Source organism: Littorina saxatilis, linkage group LG13 (assembly GCF_037325665.1).
Source record: "Littorina saxatilis isolate snail1 linkage group LG13, US_GU_Lsax_2.0, whole genome shotgun sequence".
NCBI classification, from domain to species: Eukaryota; Metazoa; Mollusca; class Gastropoda; order Littorinimorpha; family Littorinidae; genus Littorina; species Littorina saxatilis.
In genome coordinates this window covers 22,977,454-22,999,054 of record NC_090257.1, presented here as the reverse complement: position 1 = coordinate 22,999,054, position 21,601 = coordinate 22,977,454, and the positions used below count along the sequence as shown (strand labels likewise).

At 40.4% G+C, this 21,601-nt stretch overlaps 1 protein-coding gene across 1 annotated transcript; it reads right to left on the bottom strand.

Moving 5' to 3' along the window:
* Positions 1-162: 162 nt before the first annotated feature.
* Positions 163-21,577, bottom strand: LOC138945304 (telomerase Cajal body protein 1-like). Its single transcript, XM_070316721.1, has 14 exons — positions 21,502-21,577; positions 20,318-20,471; positions 18,255-18,440; positions 16,369-16,651; positions 13,664-13,741; positions 12,429-12,537; positions 11,415-11,503; positions 9,627-9,717; positions 9,005-9,137; positions 8,368-8,490; positions 6,810-6,928; positions 6,328-6,431; positions 5,691-5,849; positions 163-3,061 (listed from the first exon to the last, which is right to left on the bottom strand). Exons 2-14 carry the CDS (start codon positions 20,403-20,405, stop codon positions 2,896-2,898), a joined length of 1,728 nt encoding a protein of 575 aa, XP_070172822.1. The 5' UTR covers positions 20,406-20,471; positions 21,502-21,577; the 3' UTR covers positions 163-2,895.
* Between the last annotated feature and the right edge of the window lie 24 nt (positions 21,578-21,601).

Genomic DNA, 21,601 nt, shown 5'->3' with positions numbered 1-21,601 from the left:
CAAAACTTGGATAAATGTTGTTTTTGTTTCTACACATGCCCACTATTCAGGGAAAGAAACTGAAAGCAAACCGTTACACACTGACCGCAAAAACAAAAAAAAACCCACACATCAAGCAACAAAATTAACAAACATTTATGCATTAGACAACAGGAGCAAGTGTTGCTTTCAAATGGTTTTTTTACGAAAAAAATGAATCTAATAAAACATGTCTTTTCCTCAGCATCTGTGATGCATGCATAGATTAACAATTAACTGAACATTAAATGAAACTTTGAAACAATCAACTTCAAAGAAGCAATATTCTCTTTTTGCAACAGATGTTGACACAAAAACTTCACATTTCAAAACCATGAAATAAGTAAGCAAAGTGAGTAATGCCCCCCCCCATCTCTCTCTCTCGCAGGAATTCACACAGAGCATATTTTGTAAGAATATCAATTTCCAAAAATGTGAGCTCCTCACATCCTTAAATCAGACCTGTTTACCTAATTGGAACCGTTGGTGTATTTTTCATAGAGACATAGTGTATTTTCAAAATATTGAGTGTATTTTCTTACCAGGTAGAGGTGCTTGTGAATCATGTGACCGACGTAAAAGTGTTAGATCAGTGAAATTCCAATAAAACGTCCATCGCACTGATGATAAAACGGTAAGAATATGACACTGGAAATAGTCATACTTTCTTATCAACCAGCGTATTTATCGTATTCTTGGAAACTTGGCGTACAAAATACAGCGAAATCGTATGAGTAAACGGGTCTGTTAAATACACACAGGTACCTTACAAACACACACACACAAAACACATGACCTTTCATACACTCAGCACCAAAATTCATCATGTGACATAACCCATGCAGACACGACTCTGCTTGGTCCAACTAGATTGCTCGATTCTTACAGTCTGTCAAAGAAAACGTTAATAAAATAGCTCAAAAACAAGTAATTACACTCGCATTCTCTCGTCGAAAATGTGTTGGCAAAATAAACAAAACAATTCTCCACAAAAATCTAACATAAGAGAATTCTCCTGCTAGTCTTCTGAATATACGCACTTGTATTTTTCACAAAAGCTGAGTGCCCTTACAAGCCTGTTGATTCTGAGTATGTTAATTGATCTTGCAATTTGCACCAATATTAATAGATGATTGATTAACACATCAACCTGAGTAATACATCCCTGTCAATTAAATAGGAAAGTTTCTCTCAAACGGTTCTCTTACTGGAGGGGCCCTATGTTGAAGGTATCACTGAAGCCTTATTCCCTCAAGTTCAAGTGAGCAGACGGATGGATATCAGAAGATACGTGCTCGGTCTTTTGTTTTATACACAGGTTTTTTTAAACTTAAAAAAAAAATGTTATTTTACAAACAGTGGAATGCTGTATACAAGAAGTTGTGTACTGTCTTTGAAGCTGGCTCCTACTGTCAAGGTCTCATCTACATAACTAAGTGCCAATGAACAACTTCAACCCTGAAAAACTTTGTGCAGACACAAAGACATTTCATCACACTGTGACAACTTCTGACTCCATCATTTTGTTTCAGCAACTCGATCACCGGGATGTTTGCAGAATGTACTTTTTCAGCACATTTGCCATTATTCAAGTTTCAGCAATTTTTGAAAACTTTCACCAGTCCATGGCATCACCTCTACCCCACTCTCATAACGTTTGGCATTTCCACCTAAATGATGGCAACGTTTAAAGGCACAGTGCAGCTCACAGCCTTCGTTTTACCGTTTTTGTTGCAGCTGAGTGCATTTACAGTTCAAAAATCCTATGGTAGTAAAACAAACCCAAAACTACCCAACGACGACATCTGTGAAGCTCGACAGTTTCTTGTTCACGCGAGTGCATAAATTAACCTAGTTATTACGTGGTGTTTGGTCGGAGTTCGATTTAACTGAGTGATTCCGGCCTCCATTTTTTACACAAACTCATGATGACGTCTGACATAGTTTGCTAGTGACGTGTCTTTTTGTGCATGATGTGGTGATCTACCAGATCTAAATTTAGATCCAAAAATAGGTCAAGACCAGCCGGGTCCGAGTACGAAATTAATTCGTAAAACAATCGCAGTTCTTGACTCTTTGGGTGCAAGTCAATGAAACTTGGTAGTTCTTCTAACGGATAGCTGCCTGAGGTATGACTAAAAGCCCCAGGGGCTCCGTGCACCTGGATTTGACAAGTTCAGTACCTTTAAAACAAGTTTCTGCATTTCAAAGACTGCCAATGCCAAGCAACATCCAAGAGCTAAAGCCTCAAATTAACTGGACGAAGTCGACTACGCGAAGAACTCTTCGTGAGATTTAGCACTGAGTTTTTGGTTAAAAGACTTCGCGAAGTTGACTTCAAGCTCAACAAGAAATTCCTATGAGGTAGGAAAAACACCCCCGTCAAAGGGAAATAACCTTCTCAGTTGGTGGCAGTGACTGAGTGAGAATGGTTATTTCCCTTTGACCATGAAGATGTCCCTGTATAAGTCCTTGTATAATTTTAATCCACCAATAACTCCCTAACCGTGTGTTTGACTTTTTGTAAGGACCGTCTCAGGAATGTATAGAACCTGTTCACCAAGTTTGGTGACGATCGGTCCGTTCATTCTTGAGATCTACTTGCGAACACAAACACACAAACAAACACCCAAACAAACACATCGAGCGAAACCTATACACACCCCTATACCGGGGGTGTAATTATGGACTACCTAATGGAGACTTCAACCCCTTCACCTTACACAGGCAGTCTTGACCTGTCAATCAACCAGGTAATTGCAGCACCATGTCATCCAGGTAATTTCAACTTCCGGAGTTTGAGGGTGTTTTCTTCTCATTCATCACCCAGGTAATTTCTTATGCTTCATCACCCAGGTTATTTCTTCTTCTCATTGGTCAGCCAGGTAATTTCAGGTTCCAGAGTTTGAGAGTGTTTTCTTCGATTTCACTGTTTGTGGAGATGGCCGTGTCCAGCTCCATGTCCACTATCTCGTCCAAGATGTCGATGGAGAAGTGGCGCTGTCCGGAACACGTGGCCAGCAAGGAATGTTTCGGGTTCACACTGTTGACAGAAAGAGAATTCTTTTTTAAAAGAAAACAAACAAGAACAAACACAATAAACAGGTGAAACCTAAAACACAATAAACAGGTGAAACCTTATAGACGACTTCCGAAAATAACTCCGTTGGGTTTGTATGTGTTGTGGGAGAGCGACCTTTTCTTGCAAAACCTCTGTCAAACATTGGAGAAGCCAATCACAAGGGAGGGGAGTGTCGGAAACACGTGCTTCCTTCTACTCGTTTCACACACACCCCTCACTAGTGATTGGCCACTCCAATGTTTGGCAGAGGTTTTGGTAAGGGTATTCACTCTTCTACAACCCATACAAACCCGACGGAGCTATTTCAGAAAATCATCTATTCTCATCCTGCCCGGCTGCTATTCAAACTCATTGCTCTACCCACACACTTACCCCTTGACTACCGGAAGAATTAAGTTGAAAAAAATCAATTAAAAAATCATAATATAAAAAGTATGACAATAGTTGAATTCTGAAAGTAAAACTGTCAGGTTTGCATTGGTTGTGAAAGAGTGAATACCCTTGCTTTTAGGGGGACAAACGACGGGCGCAGTGGCGTGGTGGTAAGACGTCGGCCTCCTAATCGGGAGGTCGTGAGTTCGAATCCCGGGCGCTGCCGCCTGGTGGATTAAGAGTGGAGATTTTTCCGATCTCCCAGGTCAACTTATGTAAAGACCTGCTAGTGTCTTAACCCCCTTCGTGTGTACACGCAAGCACAAGACCAAGTGCGCACGGAAAAGATCCTGTAATCCATGTCAGAGTTCGGTGGGTTATAGAAACACGAAAATACCCAGCATGCCTCCCCCGAAATCGGCGTATGGCTGCCTGAATGGTGGGGTAAAAACGGTCATACTTGTAAAAATCCACTCGTGCTGAAAACATGAGTGAACGTGGGAGTCTAAGCCCATGAACGAAGAAGAAGAAGAAAAAGAAGGGGGACAAACATTGCACGGGGCAATTCACCAGCGATGTGTGTGTCTGAAACACGTGTCCAAGGAGCACATGTGCATTTATTTATCCCTAAAAAAGCAAGGGTGGTCACTCTTTCACAACCCATACAAACCTGACAGAGTTATTTCAGAACATTTGAGAAAATGTTGTCCAGGGGAGGCCATCATCTTGCAGTAAATTCAGAGGGCAATAACTATACAGCAATCATTTCCCTTGGCAGAGTATTGTTTTTTTAAAATTTAGTCAAGGTTTGACTAAATGTTTTAACATAGAGGGGGAATCGAAACGAGGGTCATGGTGTGTGTGTGTGTGTGTGTGTGTGTAGAGCGATTCAGAGTAAACTACTGGACCGATCTTTATGACATTTTACATGAGAGTTCCTGGGCATGAAATCCCCAGACCTTTTCTTCATTTTTTCGATAAATGTCTTTGATGACGTCATATCCGGCTTTTTGTAAAAGTTGAGGCCGCACTGTCACACCCTCATTTTTTAATAAAATTGATTGAAATTTTGGCCAAGCAATCTTCGACGAAGGCTGGACTTCGGTATTGCATTTCAGCTTGGAGGCTTAAAAATTAATTGATAATTTTGGTCATTAAAAATCTGAAAATTGTAATTAAAACTATTTTTTTTTTAAACGATCCAAAAACAATTTCATCTTATTTGTCATTATTTGCTGATTCCAAAAACATATAAATATGTTATATTCGGATTAAAAACAAGCTTTGAAAATTAAAAATATAAAAATTATGATTAAAATTAAATTTCCCAAATCGATTTAAAAACAATTTCATCTTATTCCTTGTCGGTTCCTGATTCCAAAAACATATAGATATGATATGTTTGGATTAAAAACACGCTCAGAACAAGCGGTGGACAGATGATGCTACGAGTACACGGTCTTGCGGAAAAAATGCAGTGCGTTCAGTTTCATTCTGTGAGTTCGACTGAGCTTGACTGAATGTTGTATTTTCGCCTTACGCGACTTGTTTGTTTATAGCTAAGTACGTACCTGATAGGCATTGTGGCACTCAAGGGGCTAATAAATATCTTCGTTTAAAAATCCAGACAGATTTATTTCCGAACAGTCATTGAAAGCGATGGCTGGTAAAAGCTGTCGGCACTTCCGCCTCAGTGTCTGGGGCACTAACTCTACCACATTGTTTGAAAATCCTGACAGATTTATTTCCGAACAAGGTCTACTTTCTCACCTGCATCGATTGACAGTGACGGCAGGTTAAAGCCGTCAGCAGCGTACCGCACTTCCACCTCAGTGTCTGAGGCACTAACTCTACCACATTGTTTGAAAATCCTCACAGATTTTTTTCCGAACAAGGTCTACTTTCTCACCTGCATCGATTGACAGTGATGGCAGGTAAAAGCCGTCAGCTGACAAATTTATTTCCGAACATAATTAACTTTCTCACCCGCATCCATTGACAGCGTCTTGATGTGCCTGGAATCTAAAGATGGGGTCAAGCTGAGGCCAGGGGGTGAAAGGACTGTCATGTATGTGTGCCTGTCAAGGGGCTAATTATCTCACCTGCATCCATTGACAGCATCTTGATGAGCCTGAAAGTTGATGACTGGGTCGAGCTGAGGCCAGGGGGTGAAGGGACTGTCATGTATGTGTGCCTGTCAAGGGGCTAATTATCTCACCTGCATCCATTGACAGCATCTTGATGAGCCTGAAAGTTGATGACTGGGTCGAGCTGAGGCCAGGGGGTGAAGGGACCGTCGTGTAAGTGTGCCTGTCCCTGGAGGTCCCACACAGACACCTTGCCGTTGTGGTTCCCTGACACCAGGTACCTGCTGCTTCTGCTCAAACAGATGCACTTGATAGGTAACTATAAATACTTTTTTTGCTATGGCAGATACCCTTTTAAGATCTCCAAAATCTTGTCTCAAGAAGGAGGGAGTCTTAAAATGGAGATAAAATAACAGGCTATGAAGTGAACATCTGAGAACGGAGGGTCTTAAAAAGGAGGAAGTCTTAAATTGGGGGGTCTTATTTATTATCTTTTTGTAAAATAATGCAAGCTGGATGTTCAGAGCATCTGGAAGCTTAGAAAAAGACTAAAGCTTGATAGTAGTTTTCCTTTCAGACAGCTAAAAAAAAGATGGAGACAACTTCAGAAGCAAATTCAGCAGGAAACTAAATAAATCTTAAACATTTAAAGCCAAGAGAAAGTAGCCAACTCGGTCATGATCTGACTTTCTTTTCTTTCTAAGAGACGTGTTTTTTTTTTGTTTTTTGTTTTTGTTTTGGAGGGTTAACGAGAACAAAAAAGCTCACCTGTCCAAGTCAAAGTATATTCTCTGGTTTGTAGCCACATATCGATACAACACATACAGCACTTTCTCTGGATTGCGGATGTCGAAGCAGTTGATCTCTGGATTCTGAAATAAAGAAATAAACAATACCATTCAAATATAAAGTCTGTAGAAGTGAAGCACAACTGCAGTGTTGTTCTCAGATTCAGAAGATAATGTAGGTAATTTAAACCTGGATTGAAAGTATGTAGGGCTGCATGTGCTGGCTACAAAAATACTTTTCTGTCAGAAGACCAGTCCTACATGTAAAAGTATTGGACAGGGAACAGACCAATGCGTCATATGTCTAAAATGCAGAAATTGTTAATACTAAAATAAAATAAAAATCTGTTGGGGGGGGGAGGGGATTGGGGTGGTGGTAATGCCCGGCATGCAGGTGGTCGTTATGGAAAGGTTGTTGGTCGCCAGCCAGCGCAGGAATATGAGGAAAGCACAATACATTACCTTGCGACCTCCAGCAAACAAATAATTTCCATCTTTGGAAAAGGTGACGTGTGTGATGCCACCACTCTGACCTTCAAACATCATCGTCATTGTTCCGCTGGGAATATCATAGATAGCCACTGAAACACAAACACTCGCTAAACTTAAACAAGAAGAGCAAACGCTCGATCGAGTCACTTTCGCAGTTCTGAATATTATATGAGGCATCAGATGGACAGGAAGAAATTGCTATTCACAACACAATACAGATGTAAATAATTTGATGTAAAGAATAATCCTATAAAGTTTGAATCAAATCCGATGAATAGTTTCAGAGATATGATATTTCAATTTTTTTCCTTCAAGACATACCTGTGACCTTGAAAAAGGTCAAAGGTCACCAAAGCAGACGTCAAAGTGTAGAGGTCACTGGGAGTCACGTTCACATAAAATTTGAGCCCGGTCACTTTTATAGTTTCCGAGAAAAGCCCAACGTTAAGTTGTGTGTTGCCGAACAGAAAAGGCTAGTTATCTCCCTTGTTTTTCTGATAACGTTCGTAAAAGGCTACAGATGTAAATACTTTGATGTAAAGAATAATCCTACAAAGTTTCAATCACATCCGATGAACTTTGTCAAAGATATAAAATGTCTAATTTTTCCTTTGACGCTGACCTGTGACCTTGAAAAAGGTCAAAGGTCAACGAAACCATCGTTAAAGTGTAGAGGTCATTGGAGGTCACGACTAAACAAAATATGAGCCCGATCGCTTTGATAGTTTCCGAGAAAAGTCCAACGTTAAGGTGGTGTCTACGGCCGGCCGGCCAGACGGCCGGCCGGCCGGACGGCCGGCCGGACAGACTAACACTGACCGATTACATAGAGTCACTTTTTCTCAAGTGACTCAAAAATAACACAACCGTAGACTCTGAGTGAGGTACTATGATAAATGCATGTGTATGGAGACTGATACACTCACACATGCACATTTAATTTATGTATCGATTGAACGTTGGATTTTCCTTCTTTGACCTTTCTTGTTTTTTTATTCTGAATTTTGGAATGTTGGCAGTCTCTTTGTTTTTGGATTTACACAGAGTCAAGTTTTTACATGGAAGGAATTTTTCTTGCTTATGTCCAAGCTCAGATGAATCTGTGATGGTCCACAGTGGCTTATGAAAGAGGGAAGGTGTCTTTATTCTAAAGGAAAGAGGACGGGCGCAATAGCTTGGTGGTATGACACCTTCAAAGCGGAAGGTGCTGGGTTCGAATCCCGGCCGCGCCTGGTGGGTTAAGGTCGAGATTTGTCCGATCTTCCCGGTCAACTTATGTGCAGACCTGCAAGTGCCTTATCCCCCTTTGAGTGTACACGCAAGCACAAGACCAAGTGTGCACGCAAAAGATCCTGTAATCCATGTCAGAGTTCGGTTGGTTATAGAAACTTGAAAATACCCAGCATGCTTCCCTAAATGGTGGCGTAAAAACAGTCATGCAAGTAAAAATCCACTTGTGCAAAAACACAATGGTACATGGTCGTTTCAGCCCACGAACGCAGAAGAAGAAAAGGAAAGAGAAACTTACCATCACCATTGAAAGCCCCAGCAGCCATCACTGAAGGGTCTGTTGGGTGAGCGGCAAAACACGATAGAATGGATCGTTGACCTTGAACAGACACCGTCTTCCCTTTTCTGTTCTTTTCCTTCACTGCACAAGGTCATGCAGGTTGCGTATTTTAACAATACATGTCAAACTGTTCTTGGGAAAGCAGTAACAAAAGAAAATGTTTTTGTGTTCACAGACACACACTTAAATGTATGCCAACACACACGCATGTACAAACACGCATGCATCCACGCACACACACACAAAACACGTGTGCATGCATGCACCCACACACATACACACACACGCATTCATGATTTACTTCTGAAATTATCATACACAAAGACAAAGACACACACACACACACACACACACACACACACACACACACACACACACACACACACACTGTATACATATATTCAAGGGTTAAGTACTCAATTGAAAACACTCAAGATACACAGAGACACATGGACAGACTTAAACCCACACTCAGAGTCAAACACTAAAATGAATACATATAACCAAAACATATGTGAATTATGTATATGTACAAAAACACACACACAAAGTTTGTTTTTTTAAAAACAACATACAAGAAAATAAGAAAACTGACCTATTGTTGAGATGACAACACACTCGCGTCCAGGTCTGTTTGTGTCAAAGCAGCGCAGCGTCCTGTTGAAGCCCGATACCAGGTGTTTCCCATCACAGGTAAAACCAATACTGTGTGCAGCAACAATTTCATCCTGCACAACACAACACAGTCATATAAAACACATTCATTATAAGAGTACAGATCAACCCCCCTTTTAAGACCTCCAAAACACTGAGAAAATCTTAGCTTATGGCGAAAGATTGTTAGGGAATCTTGAGTCCTTAACTCATTGTCTCCCAGGTACGGATATATCCGTACCCACTCATATGGCTCTATCTGACCAGGTATGGATATATCCGCTCAGATTGTTAGCTTCAGTCGCTTCCTGTAACGTTGATCTAACGCCTGCATTCCAGCATGTTGATACACAGTTACTACAATTCTGAGTGACCAGCTACAGCACGATCTTGGTCAACATAGGTGGGGTAGAAAGTCTTAAGAAATTACTTCTGCTCTACATTAGCTTACATCATTACTTACTTTTTCAAGTGAAAAGCCACAAAACACACCATATACCTATTACACAAAACTGCACAAAAATTAGTCGGCTCTTTGTAGAATAATTTACAGACATACATACCACATGATTATAAGGTCTGTAGGTAGCCACCAGTTCCCCTGTGACGGCACTCAACAGATGGATGGGTGTTTCTCGACACGTTGTTGCAAACCTGTAACAATCCGAGAAAGGCAATAACATTTAGAATCTGTGATTTTTTCCCTGCAGTTTCTGCTCAGGGTACAAGTGGTAAAGAATACAGTAGTACCCCCTTTCTACACCTCCCAAATAAAGACATTTCTTTTAAGACATTGCTTTTTCAGATTTTCTGTTCATAACCTCTGTAAATTTACCCCCCCCCCCCCCCTCCCCCATTTTAAGACTCGACTTCTCCCTTTTATGACCTTCATTTCTCAGATTTGTTAAGGTCTTAAAAAAAAAAGAGGGGGGGGGGGGAGGTGAGGGTGGGGGGTCCACTGTATTCCCCTTGGATTTGACATTTCTACTCATTTAAAATGTCTTTTTTCCACAACAAGAAGGGCAAAGCCCATACGACTCACATGCTTTACACATTTTTCCTACCAAAATACATGTGACCTTGACCCAAGGTCAAGGTCATCCAAGGTCATGCAACACAAAGCTGTTAATTCAAGACATAGGAAGTACAATGGTGCTTATTGGCTCTTTCTACCATGAGATATGGTCACTTTTAGTGGTTCACTACCTTATTTTGGTCACATTTCATAAGGGTCAAAGTGACCTTGACCTTGATCATATGTGACCAAATGTGTCTCATGATGAAAGCATAACATGTGCCCCACATAATTTTTAAGTTTGAAACAGTTATCTTCCATAGTTCAGGGTCAAGGTCACTTCAAAATATGTATACAATCCAACTTTGAAGAGCTCCTGTGACCTTGACCTTGAAGCAAGGCAAACCAAACTGGTATCAAAAGATGGGGCTTACTTTGCCCTATATATCATATATAGGTGAGGTATTGAATCTCAAAAACTTCAGAGAAAATGTGAAAAATGTGAAAAATAGCTGTTTTTTAGGCAACATTTATGGCCCCTGCGACCTTGACCTTGAAGCAAGGTCAAGATGCTATGTATGTTTTTTGGGGCCTTGTCATCATACACCATCTTGCCAAATTTGGTACTGATAGACTGAATAGTGTCCAAGAAATATCCAACGTTAAAGTTTTCCGGACGTCCGGACGGACGGACGGACGACTCGGGTGAGTAAATAGACTCACTTTTGCTTCGCATGTGAGTCAATAAAAAGCACCAAGCACTAACCAATAAACTTACTGACTATCAGTTTACCTGCATCAATTATTACTGAAGTTTGTGACAATGACTACTTGAGTTTAACATACTCTTAGACCAGTTGACCTAAATTGGAGCAGCTTCTTCTTCTGCGTTCGTGGGCTGAAACTCCCGGGGATCCCATGTACACTCGTGTTTTTTGCACGAGTGGAATTTTACGTGTATGACCGTTTTTTACCCCGCCATTTAGGCCGCCATTTAGGCAGCCATACCCCGCTTTCGGAGGAAAATTGGAGCAGCTATTGGTAATACGCAGAGGATATATGCATGGTGTTATATTTTGACTTGAACAAGCCCGCTGTGGCTGTCTTCCTTGACTCGGCAGCATTATCTATATGTTTGTCTCGTCAAAGTATCGAGATACAATCATGATAATGAGAGACGAGATATGATGCATGCGTGTGTTCATGTTTCCAGGCCCTGAGACTTGCACTGTGAGCCTGGGATCTTTATTAGGAGCCTGTGGGCACACTGGAGTGTTCTAACACTGAAAAAAATCTGCACAAAGATGACTCTGAAGTTTGTGAATAGAATACTCACAGAGAGGTTTCGGGGCTGTCAGAAGACATGGCAGGGTACCAGCAGAAGTCAAAGACTGTGTCAGTCTCTGCAACCTTCAGGCTGCTTCTCTGCAAAGATGAGTCATTGAGTGTGATCATAATAATCAGACAATTGCTACATGTGCAGCATAAAAGGTTCAATTTTGATTTATAGTTATACATCTCTTTCTAGTTCTTATAAAAAAGATAACATCGGGTATTTCATAACAGACATGCAGTCTCAAAATGGGCATATCTATATATTTACAGATTTTATGGAAGAAACAAGGTCCAAAAAAGAGAGGATGTCTAACAAAATAGTCGCAATGGCATTGAGGCGATCATATGATTAATAAGCAAAATGGCATTGAGGCGATCATATCTTCTTCTTCTTCTTGTCGTTCGCCAATGTTAAACTTGGAGTCCAGCTCTGGTAATGAAGCTGGTGGTTGGGCGATCATATGATTAATAAGCAAAATGGCATTGAGGCGATCATATGATTAATAAGCAAAATGGCATTGAGGCGATCATATGATTAATAAGCAAAATGGCATTGAGGCGATCATATGATTAATAAGCAACATGGCATTAAGGCGATCATATGATTAATAAGCAAAATGGCATCACGGGCGAAAGGTTTAATGTGGTACGAAGCGGTCCCAAACCAACAGACATGGGGCCTGAGCTAACTGGAATGAAAACTTTGAGAAAGAGAGGGCCCAGAAACACATTTTGCATTGAGGCGATCATATGATTAATAAGCAAAATGGCATCACGGGCGAAAGGTTTAATGTGGTACGAAGCGGTCCCAAACCAACAGACATGGGGCCTGAGCAAACTGGAATGAAAACTTTGAGAAAGAGAGGGTCCAGAAACACATTTTGCTGTAATCCATCATAGATTTCACTGTCTGGGAGCTAGGTCATTAGTATTTTAACCAGGAAAACATTTTATTCTATACACAAGTATTACTTTTAAAAAGTACAGGTATTGAAAAGCATATCAGTCACCGTACCAGTTCTGTCTTGACATCGCATTGGTTGTTGATGACTGCTTCAGGGATTTGGAACACGCGCATCTGATTGTCATTGCTGTTTGTCAGAAGCACATTTCCATCAGGAGACCTGGAACAGCACCAGCAATAATGAGGATTCACACACAGATATTTTTTTCAAAAATTCACAAGGCAAAACAAATATTTTATCATCTGCATGAGCTTTGAACATGAAGCTTTCAGTGCAGTGCACAGAAAGTACTGGCATGCAGGGAGGTAGCCTCGACCTGGCTCTGACCTTTGACCGGTCAAGGCCGTCTTTTTTAAGGGTTACTTCCACCCTTACCAGGGCGATGCGTAGTTCAGCGTCCTAGCACTAAACTGAAGTAAATTGCTATGTGAGTTGGAATAAGATATGTAATCTATGGGTGACTCCGCATGAGAGTGATAACTAGAAAGACCATGTGGGAATGAAGAAGATGAAACAAACAACAGCGACATTTTGACCACTAAGGTCTTCCTCTGGCACATTAATAAAGCAGATAAAAGAAGAAGACAGATGATAAAACAGAAAGAACTACAGATTCACAATGCACACTGTTCGATTCACAAAATAAACTTTTTACACATCTGAACATAAAGAGGACGCAACAATTAAGTTGTCTTTGCAAACCATATTCTTGATGATATTACCCAATATTGACGGACTGTGTGATGATATCTTCTGCTATGGTCTGTTGAGACAGTGATATCAAAATCGAGACCGGAGGTCGAGATTTTGATATCACTGTCGAAACAGACCAATAGCAGAAGATATCATCACACAGTCAGTCAATGTTAGATATATTGCTAATTCTCTGGACATTTTGTATTTACTGTAAAGAAATTACAAAAGTATTTGTCTCAGTTTTGGCTGTTCCATATCCCTCCCTCTGATTATTATTTCTTTTTGTTCACTCTTTTCTTGTATTTTTCAGTATTTTAAAATGTCTTTCCTTTCAAAAAGTCTTTAGTCACTTGCTCAACTAAATTCTGGGATAATTACATTTTCATATATATATTTGTTTGTTTTTAAATTTAGGTGTTTTTGTTTTTGAAGTGGGGAAGCAATAAAGAGGTCGTCGATATCAAAACTGATATCGACGGAAATGTCGTCGATATCACTTTTGCACTGAGCTCAGTTTTGCCCAATTGACCAATGGAAATCCACGTAACATATGAAATAGCAATATATATATATATAAAAACCAAATTACCACTTGCAGCCTCGCAGATAGTTTTCAGTGGATTCAGAAAACTCCCGGGAGCAAAAGGCAACCACCTCACCAGCATAACTGGAACAGTACAAAAATAAGTTTATCACATTATCATAAACAAACAAACAAACAAGTAAGAAAAAAAACAAGCCCCCCAAAAAACACACACACACAAAACCACAATCCAAGAAACAAACCAAACAAAGAAATGTTCTTTTTCTGTTTCAGTCACACTCATAGCTTCTTTTCTACATATTATGGTTTAGGTTCCTCGTGAAATCAAGCCCAATAAATTCATACTCGATATGCAGAACAATACCAGGAATGGCATTGAGGCATAATTCATGCATATTTGATGAATCTGAAAATTTGCTGACATGTATTTTTCATCACGGCACGTATGGCTTATGCAAAATTACAGTCGAACTCGCTTAAGACGAATCACTGGGGATCTGAAAAAAAGTTCGTCTTAACCAAAATTCGTATTAAGAAAGTCTTGTACATTTTATGGTGTTTCAATTTGTTTCTTTCGCAACTTTCATGCTGCTTCACGTTTAGACAATAAAGTGACATATTCAGTTACATGTTCATGTGTGTCTCATGTTGAGTGATGATTGTTGAGTTTGAGTGAGAGTGAGTTTCATCCAGTTGTTACGTTTTTGGTCACACACACGCACACACTGACACTGTCCACATTCGCGGTGTTCCTATCATTTGTCCGGAATCACTTACCTTGGCGACGGGTAGCAAACCTTGGCCAATTTAGTTTTTTTTGTTGTTGTTGCAACATGATGTTCAAATCCAAATCGAAAGCACTGACTGACTGATAAACTATCGCGAACCGGCGAACGCAAACGTTGAGAGTGTGGTTTCCCTTGTCCAAGGGAAACCACTCTGGCATCTATATTTTTTGGCAATGGCTCCCGTTCAAAACATTGATGTTTCGTTTTTGGTATTCGCGAAGGAAATAAACGTCAGTCAGTCATTCATGTTCAGTGTCTGAGCTATCAATCACTTTGATTCTAAATTTGAAATTGTTTTGTGAGTACAGTGTAATCAGTTTAACTTTATTCAGTGATCGGTTGAGCAATGGTTCAAGCAGTCGACGCAAGGGAAGACTTTGACACATGTATTCAAACTTCTCAAATTCCCATGATATGTCGATCTCGGGACGAGTTTAAAGATTTCGTCATAAGCGTGAGTAAATTACAGACATTATGCATGCTTGGGAATCCAAAAAGTGCTCGTTATAAGCATAAATTCGTTATAAAGAATTTGTTTTAAGCATTTTTTTTAAGCATGAAGAAAGAGGTATTCAGTTGGGAACTTAAAACTAATACGTTATAAGTCAAAATTCGTAACTAGCGTGTTCGTTTTAAGTGGGTTCGACTGTATATTGTTTCTTTTTCTTGTATTTATACAGAATTTTTGCGCTGACTGAGTAATCACATGTACCGCAAATTAAAATACCAAAAGTACTACAAGGCACTAACATGACTGTGGATGAAAAAGATATTAGGTAACCATACTCTTCAATGACACAAAAGGCAGAGAAGTGTGTAAAATAAGAACAGGGAAATAGGCACTGGATCTGAACCTTCATATTTTCTCTTTCTTTATTATTGAAAGAAAGGTAAAAAAGAAGAAGAAGTTGACAAAAAAGATTGTCGTATATATATGTCAAGAAAGTGTCCAAGTCTTGAAAGTGTTGTGTGTGTGTGTGTGTGTTCCTGCATGTTTTCTCGATATATGCAAAACGATTGCTCTGCGAAGAATTTTTTCCTGTCCCTGGGTATACCTTATGTGTTAAGCTAGCGCAATCCCTCAACAAGTCGCGTAAGGCAAAAATACAACATTTAGTCAAGCAGCTGTCGAACTCACAGAATGAAACTGAACGCAATGCAATGTTTCAGCAAGACCGTAGCATCGTCAGTCCACCGCTCATGGCGAAGGCAGTGAAATTGACAAGAAGAGCGGGGTAGTAGTTGCGCTGAGAAGGATAGCACGCTTTTCTGTACCTCTCTTCGTTTTAACTTTCTGAGCGTGTTTTGAATCCAAACATATCATATCTATATGTTTTTGGAATCAGGAACCGACAAGGAATAAGATGAAAGTGTTTTTAAATTGATTTCGAAAAAAAAATGTTGATAATAATTTTTATATTTTTAATTTTCAAAGCTTGTTTTTAATCCAAATATAACATATGTATATGTTTTTGGAATCAGAAAATGATAGAGAATAAGATGAACGTAAATGTGGATCGTTTCATAATTTTTTATTTTTTTTTACAATTTTTAAATTTTTAATGACCAAAGTCATTAATTAATTTTTAAGCCACCAAGTTGAAATGCAATACCGAAGTCCGGGCTTCGTCGAAGATTACTTGACCAAAATTTCAACCAATTTGGTTGAAAAATAAGAGCGTGACAGTGCCGCCTCAACTTTCACGAAAAGCCGGATATGACGTCATCAAAGACATTTATCGAAAAAATGCAAAAAAGGTCTGGGGATTTCATACCCAGGAACTTTCATGTCAAATTTCATAAAGATCGGTCCAGTAGTTTTCTCTGAATCGCTCTACACACACACACAGACACACATACACCATATGACCCTCGTCTCGATTCCCCCCTCTACGTTAATACATTTAGTCAAAACTTGACTAAATGTAATTAAAAAACCACACATCTAGTATCAAATATTACCTGTCACCACATGATGTTGATAAACGACCGATCCTCTCCTTGAATTCGAAATAGGTCTGAGCTCTCTTCACTATGGAATCCTCCCTACGCTCTCTCATTTCTTGTGGAGTTTCTGTTTGGTGAGAAAAATCAGGACCTTCTGCAAACTGGAGTGGTTCTGTTTGTGTCCAAGGTGTTGAATGATTAATGCCTGTAGGTATGGAATGCGTTAAGTCTCCTGATTCTGGCTGATGCAGGGGTGCTGGTTCCGAGGGGTTGGTTGGTTGACTGGTATCAAACAGCTCTGGCGAACAATGGCAATGAAAACTTAGAATGATCTTCACTTTATATTTGAATAAAGCCACCAAACCTACATACCTGCCAACCCTTGTAAAGCCTCAAGAGTAGCAATTTAGATTGTTTTGGAATTTTCAGCGTAGCAAATGGGGTTTGATAGTAGCATTTTCTAAAATGTATTCTCACATCCCCATTTATGCCTTCTCGCACAAGAATAGACATTTTTAATAAAGTTTTAGGAGAATGCAGGAACATAAAATGCCCTTTAGAGAGTATCTGCAGGACCACCTTCCAGTATACACAATGTATTATGACCTATTTTGTGACAGCCACACGGTGTGGAAGGCAGAAATCAGTACCAGGACTCGCAAAAAGAGGGAACTGTTGCATGCTTGTCATTATTTGTTTAAGCGTAGCAATCCTTAGCTTGGCGTAGCAATGGCTCTTAAAACATAGCATGCTACGCCGAAAGCGTAGCAGTTGGCAGCTCTGAACCTAAAAGTACAGAGGCGGTGTTCATCATGACCGGACACATTTCAAAAGAGTCTAAAATTGCGAATGCAGAGGTACATCTACCTGTCATTAAAAGACAGCCTTGGAACCAACCAAAAGTGTCCAGGTCTCCCTATCGAGACGCTACCTAGGGGGTCCCGGGACCCCCAACTTTGATTTGAAGGAGGTCCAAGATGAGAAGGAACTAATTTTGTGAGACAGAAATTGAGGCACTATTTGTAATATCGATTAAATAAATTACTCCAAAAATATGAATCTGCAGAAAATGTTCTCATCTTCGAAATCTATCCAAGTGTACGCTCTTGTATATATATTTTGTATGGAAATTAGCAGACAAATAAAGTCTGAAAACCAATACAGATGGTATGCATGCTGACGTAAATTTAATGGGTCCTCCTTTCAATTTTGGAACAGCTAGGAACCACCTACAAGAATTTCTAGTATGTTTTTCCGGCTCCTAGTGCGTATAGGGCGCAGGGACGCACAGTTTTGGGGGGCCTGGTGTCCCTGCAGTGCAGGTGGCCTATCAGGTATAATATAGTCAAGATAAGGCCCCCCCCCCAAAAAAAAGGTGTGGTTAAGGTAACATAGCCAAAACAAATAGGGTAAGAAGGTAGGCAATCACTTTTTTTTTTTTAACTTTTTTTTCTAATGTGTACAAATTAAACCTACTTGACAGGGAAATAAGTGTGCGACTCGAGCGCTTTCGCTTTCATTGCGTTTTCTGCACTGTGTTTTTTTTGTTTGTTTTTTTTGTTTGTTTTTTGACAAATGTAATAAAAAGTTATAGGGTCGGCCCCTAAAAATAGGGTAGGTCGGGTTACCGTAACCACACCTATTTTTTTTTTAGGCCTAATAGACGAAGGATCCACAGAAAGTATGTGTTGTTAATCGTGTTTTGATTAACAAGAACTGGTCAAGTACACTTCACACTCCCCCAGGAAGCAATTTCATCTTACTTTCCACTTCACCTGAAAAGATATTTCCCATGCACAAAAGCACACACACACAGAACACACACAGAACACACAAATTAAGACAAACTCAAGAGAATGTTAAGAATAACATCCTGCAAATGACACCCTCTAAACACTGACCTGAACTATTATGTTCTGGAGTCACACTCATTTCTGGCAGCGGCAATGTCGCTGATGGTGCCTCTCCGGCACTGGATACATCTGGATAATGCCATGATGCATCTGCACTGACGATGTGGCCATCCTCTTTATTCACAACATCAGCTGAACTCAGAATTACACAGTCTGACACTTCTTCGTGGGGATCTGAAAAACAAACAGCACCTGAAAACGTTAAATCATATCAAATGTAACAGAGACGCAAAGTGCTCTTTTCTGACAAAAATTTGGGAGAACATGTTCCCTTGTACATGGTATACGTTTACTGGTAGATACTTTCTTCATTACTTACATCCGCCCCGTTTAAATCAGTGGCATGCACATGCTCAGGCTGGAAGAATGGTTTATTTGATACATTCTGCATGTTCATATTTAGTAATGATCGACAGTTTGTTTAATTTAACTGGTCGCTCTGTCCAGATACACTTGTAATCATTAAACACTGCAAAATTGAAGCAGTCGTAAATACAAACATGAATTGGTTCTAAATATATTGAGGATCATGACAGACTCAAGAAAAAGATTGCATACAAAAATGCATGTTGTAATCTATGTGTGACAACTGACATGGCAAAATATTGTACAGCAGTCCCTCTCATGAACGGACACCCTTGGGCCATAGCAAAACTGTCCGTACATTGCAGGTATCCGGTCACGGGAGGGGTGACCACACCCCCCTCCCCCCGGCATACACTCACACAGAGACACACAAACAACAGGATTGAGTCTATGCTAATCACTTCTTGTGGCTACTAAACAATAACAATGAACTCCTAATACTTATTTAAACGTTCTGTAAAAATGATTTGTATGAAAAGTGTTGAAAAGAAGAGATAAAATAAATCCTCAAGGCAGTGAACACACTCACCATGCACTGACATACGAAAGCAGCCACACAAACACAGCACAGAGGAGCGTGTGCAGATGCTTTGCAAGAATAAGCTTGAAAACCAGTTTGAATAAATAGCAGCAGATAGAGCTGCATGTCATAATCATGTAATTTATTTTCTTCTTGTCTGGCTTTATTGACTGCATGCCGATCATGTGGCATGGCAGTGACTTTTCACTCTTCAGTCGGAAATACACAGTACAAAACACAGCTCCCACTCTCCCTCACTATACTGCCTACCCCGTGACAACTGATGCTTGGAAATTGTGTGGAAGAGTACACCTCTCTGTTTCTCTCCAATGCTCTTCCTGCTGACATGCAGTGACACCGGACACCCCACAGAGTTTAGCCAGCTACCCCACCACCCCCACCCCCCCCTCCCTCTCTCAGTCTCACTCCCTCCAGCCATGTACTGTTTCATACTCGGTCAGAGAGGCCAGCTGCCAGCTGCACTGTTCACTCAGAGCAAAACCAGTTGACTGTGTCGTAACTTTTGACAAAGCAAGACAACTGAAGGGTTCACAGATTAGGCAACCGACTCACTGGTCAAGGCTGAGGGGAAACAAGAGTATCTTGTCAATGAAAGAGGTTACACACAGACACACGATGCTGAGAACTGTGGCCGGTTTTTCACTCTCTTTCGCTCAGACCTTCATCGACTGTGGTTTCTGTTGTTTACGTCCAACAGACAAGAATAAAGAGCACAGTGCAGTTTCATGTTGGCATCTTCGCATGTACTCCACTCCTGACAAAAAACTACCCCCCCCCCCCCTCCCCTCCTGATGGGTACACGTGCACTCAAGTTATCAGTGACTGTCATCACGCCATTGCGGCTGTGATCTTTGTACCAAGAGCCGGACTGCTCTGTTATCGATTTTGTTGTGGTGAAAATTTGACGATGGTCTGTCCGTACATTGGAGGTATGACCTGCTGTTGGGACCAAAAATGAGTGTCCGCGTCCACGTTTTGCAGGTGTCCGTTTAAGGGGGGGCAAATATCTAGAAGGAAAACACTCCGTGCCGAGCAAATGTGTTCGTACATGTCAGGTGTCCGCTCACGCCGGGGGCCGTACATTGCAGGGACTGCTGTATTGCATCTTGTCTTACAAGTTACAAATCCTTTGCATATATATAACCTGTCACTGGATTCTCTTGAATGCCTGTGTTATTCGGACAGCTCTCTTGTTGACTGTGTGCTTGTGCAGACATTTCTTCTTCACTCATTGTGCCCTGCTGCTTGTCACTGGCATGTCTGTCAGTGTCACACTCCTTGGGGAATCATGCAGGTGTCTATAAGCAGACAAAACTTGTGTTAGTTTGCAAAATAGCATTAAAAAAGATGAAGAACATGTGTAACCCCCCCCCCCCCCCCCTCATCAACCCAATAACAACAAAAACGGAACACACTCACACACACAGACCAAAATATTTTTTTATATATTTAATTTTTTTTTTAATTCAACAACACTAAATTGATTTAAATCATATTTCACAAGTTTGACAGTGTCTTTTTCACATGGACATCAACTATCATAGAGCTTACAATCAAAATTTTAAAAAAACCAAAAAAAACAAAACAATCCATGTATCTAAAAATATGTATTTTTTAAATTCTTCACTTTGGTGAGGAGGTCTATAGTTCAAATCATTGGTGTTATAAATTAAGGTCTGTTGTTAATTTAGACAGTATTTATCACGCACTCCACAGTAGCCGGGTGCTCTGACTCTGAGTCTATATATAATCTTTATATGAAAGAAGTGGTCCAGTGAACGATACCTTCCGCCTGTGGTCTGACAGTGACATGAACTGCCAGACCTGGATAAACTTTTTGTTTGTTTGTTTGTTTGCTTAACGCCCAGCGGACCACGAAGGGCCACCTGGATAAACTGTTTCTGTCATTTTTTCTTATGATTAACATACGCAGGTGTGTGTATGTGCGTGTGTTCATAACATTAAGCTGTATTAGAGCAATGGAATTTGCAACATGTGGCATAGTCAAATTTTAAGTATTTTGCAGACTGCATGATGCTGCAAAACCTTTTGATCTGGCACTGTGGCAGGCCACAGGCGAAGGTGTCGTCCACTGGACTACTACTATCACAGAAAGACTCTTTCTGTGATAGTAGTAGTCCAGTGGACGACACCTTCGCCTGTGCCTGTGGGCAGGCTTCGATGCCTAAGTTATTTACAAATTTCATTTCAAACCTCGCGAGAACAGTTCTGGTTTTAAATCGAGAAGGCCAGTCCAGACAGAGGCAAGAGTAACGTAACAGCACAAATTGTTGGATGTAACCTTTATGTTAACAGTATAAGATTTACCAAAACAACAGGCAATGCCCTTTTCACCAAAACAAATAGATAGCGCGCACATGCGTCTGTTGGTACGTGAGAGTGGTCTCCCTTGCCAATGGCTGACAGT

Excerpts from the sequence above, each read along its gene's own strand:
- LOC138945304 (XM_070316721.1), bottom strand. The coding sequence starts at position 20,405 with ATGAGTGAAGAAGAAATGTCTGCACAAGCACACAGTCAACAAGAGAGC. Across the intron at positions 13,742-16,368 it reads TCAACATCATGTGGTGACAG|TTATGCTGGTGAGGTGGTTG; the intron begins GTAATATTTGAT and ends GTACTGTTCCAG. Across the intron at positions 12,538-13,663 it reads TATCTGCGAGGCTGCAAGTG|GTCTCCTGATGGAAATGTGC; the intron begins GTAATTTGGTTT and ends GTGCTGTTCCAG.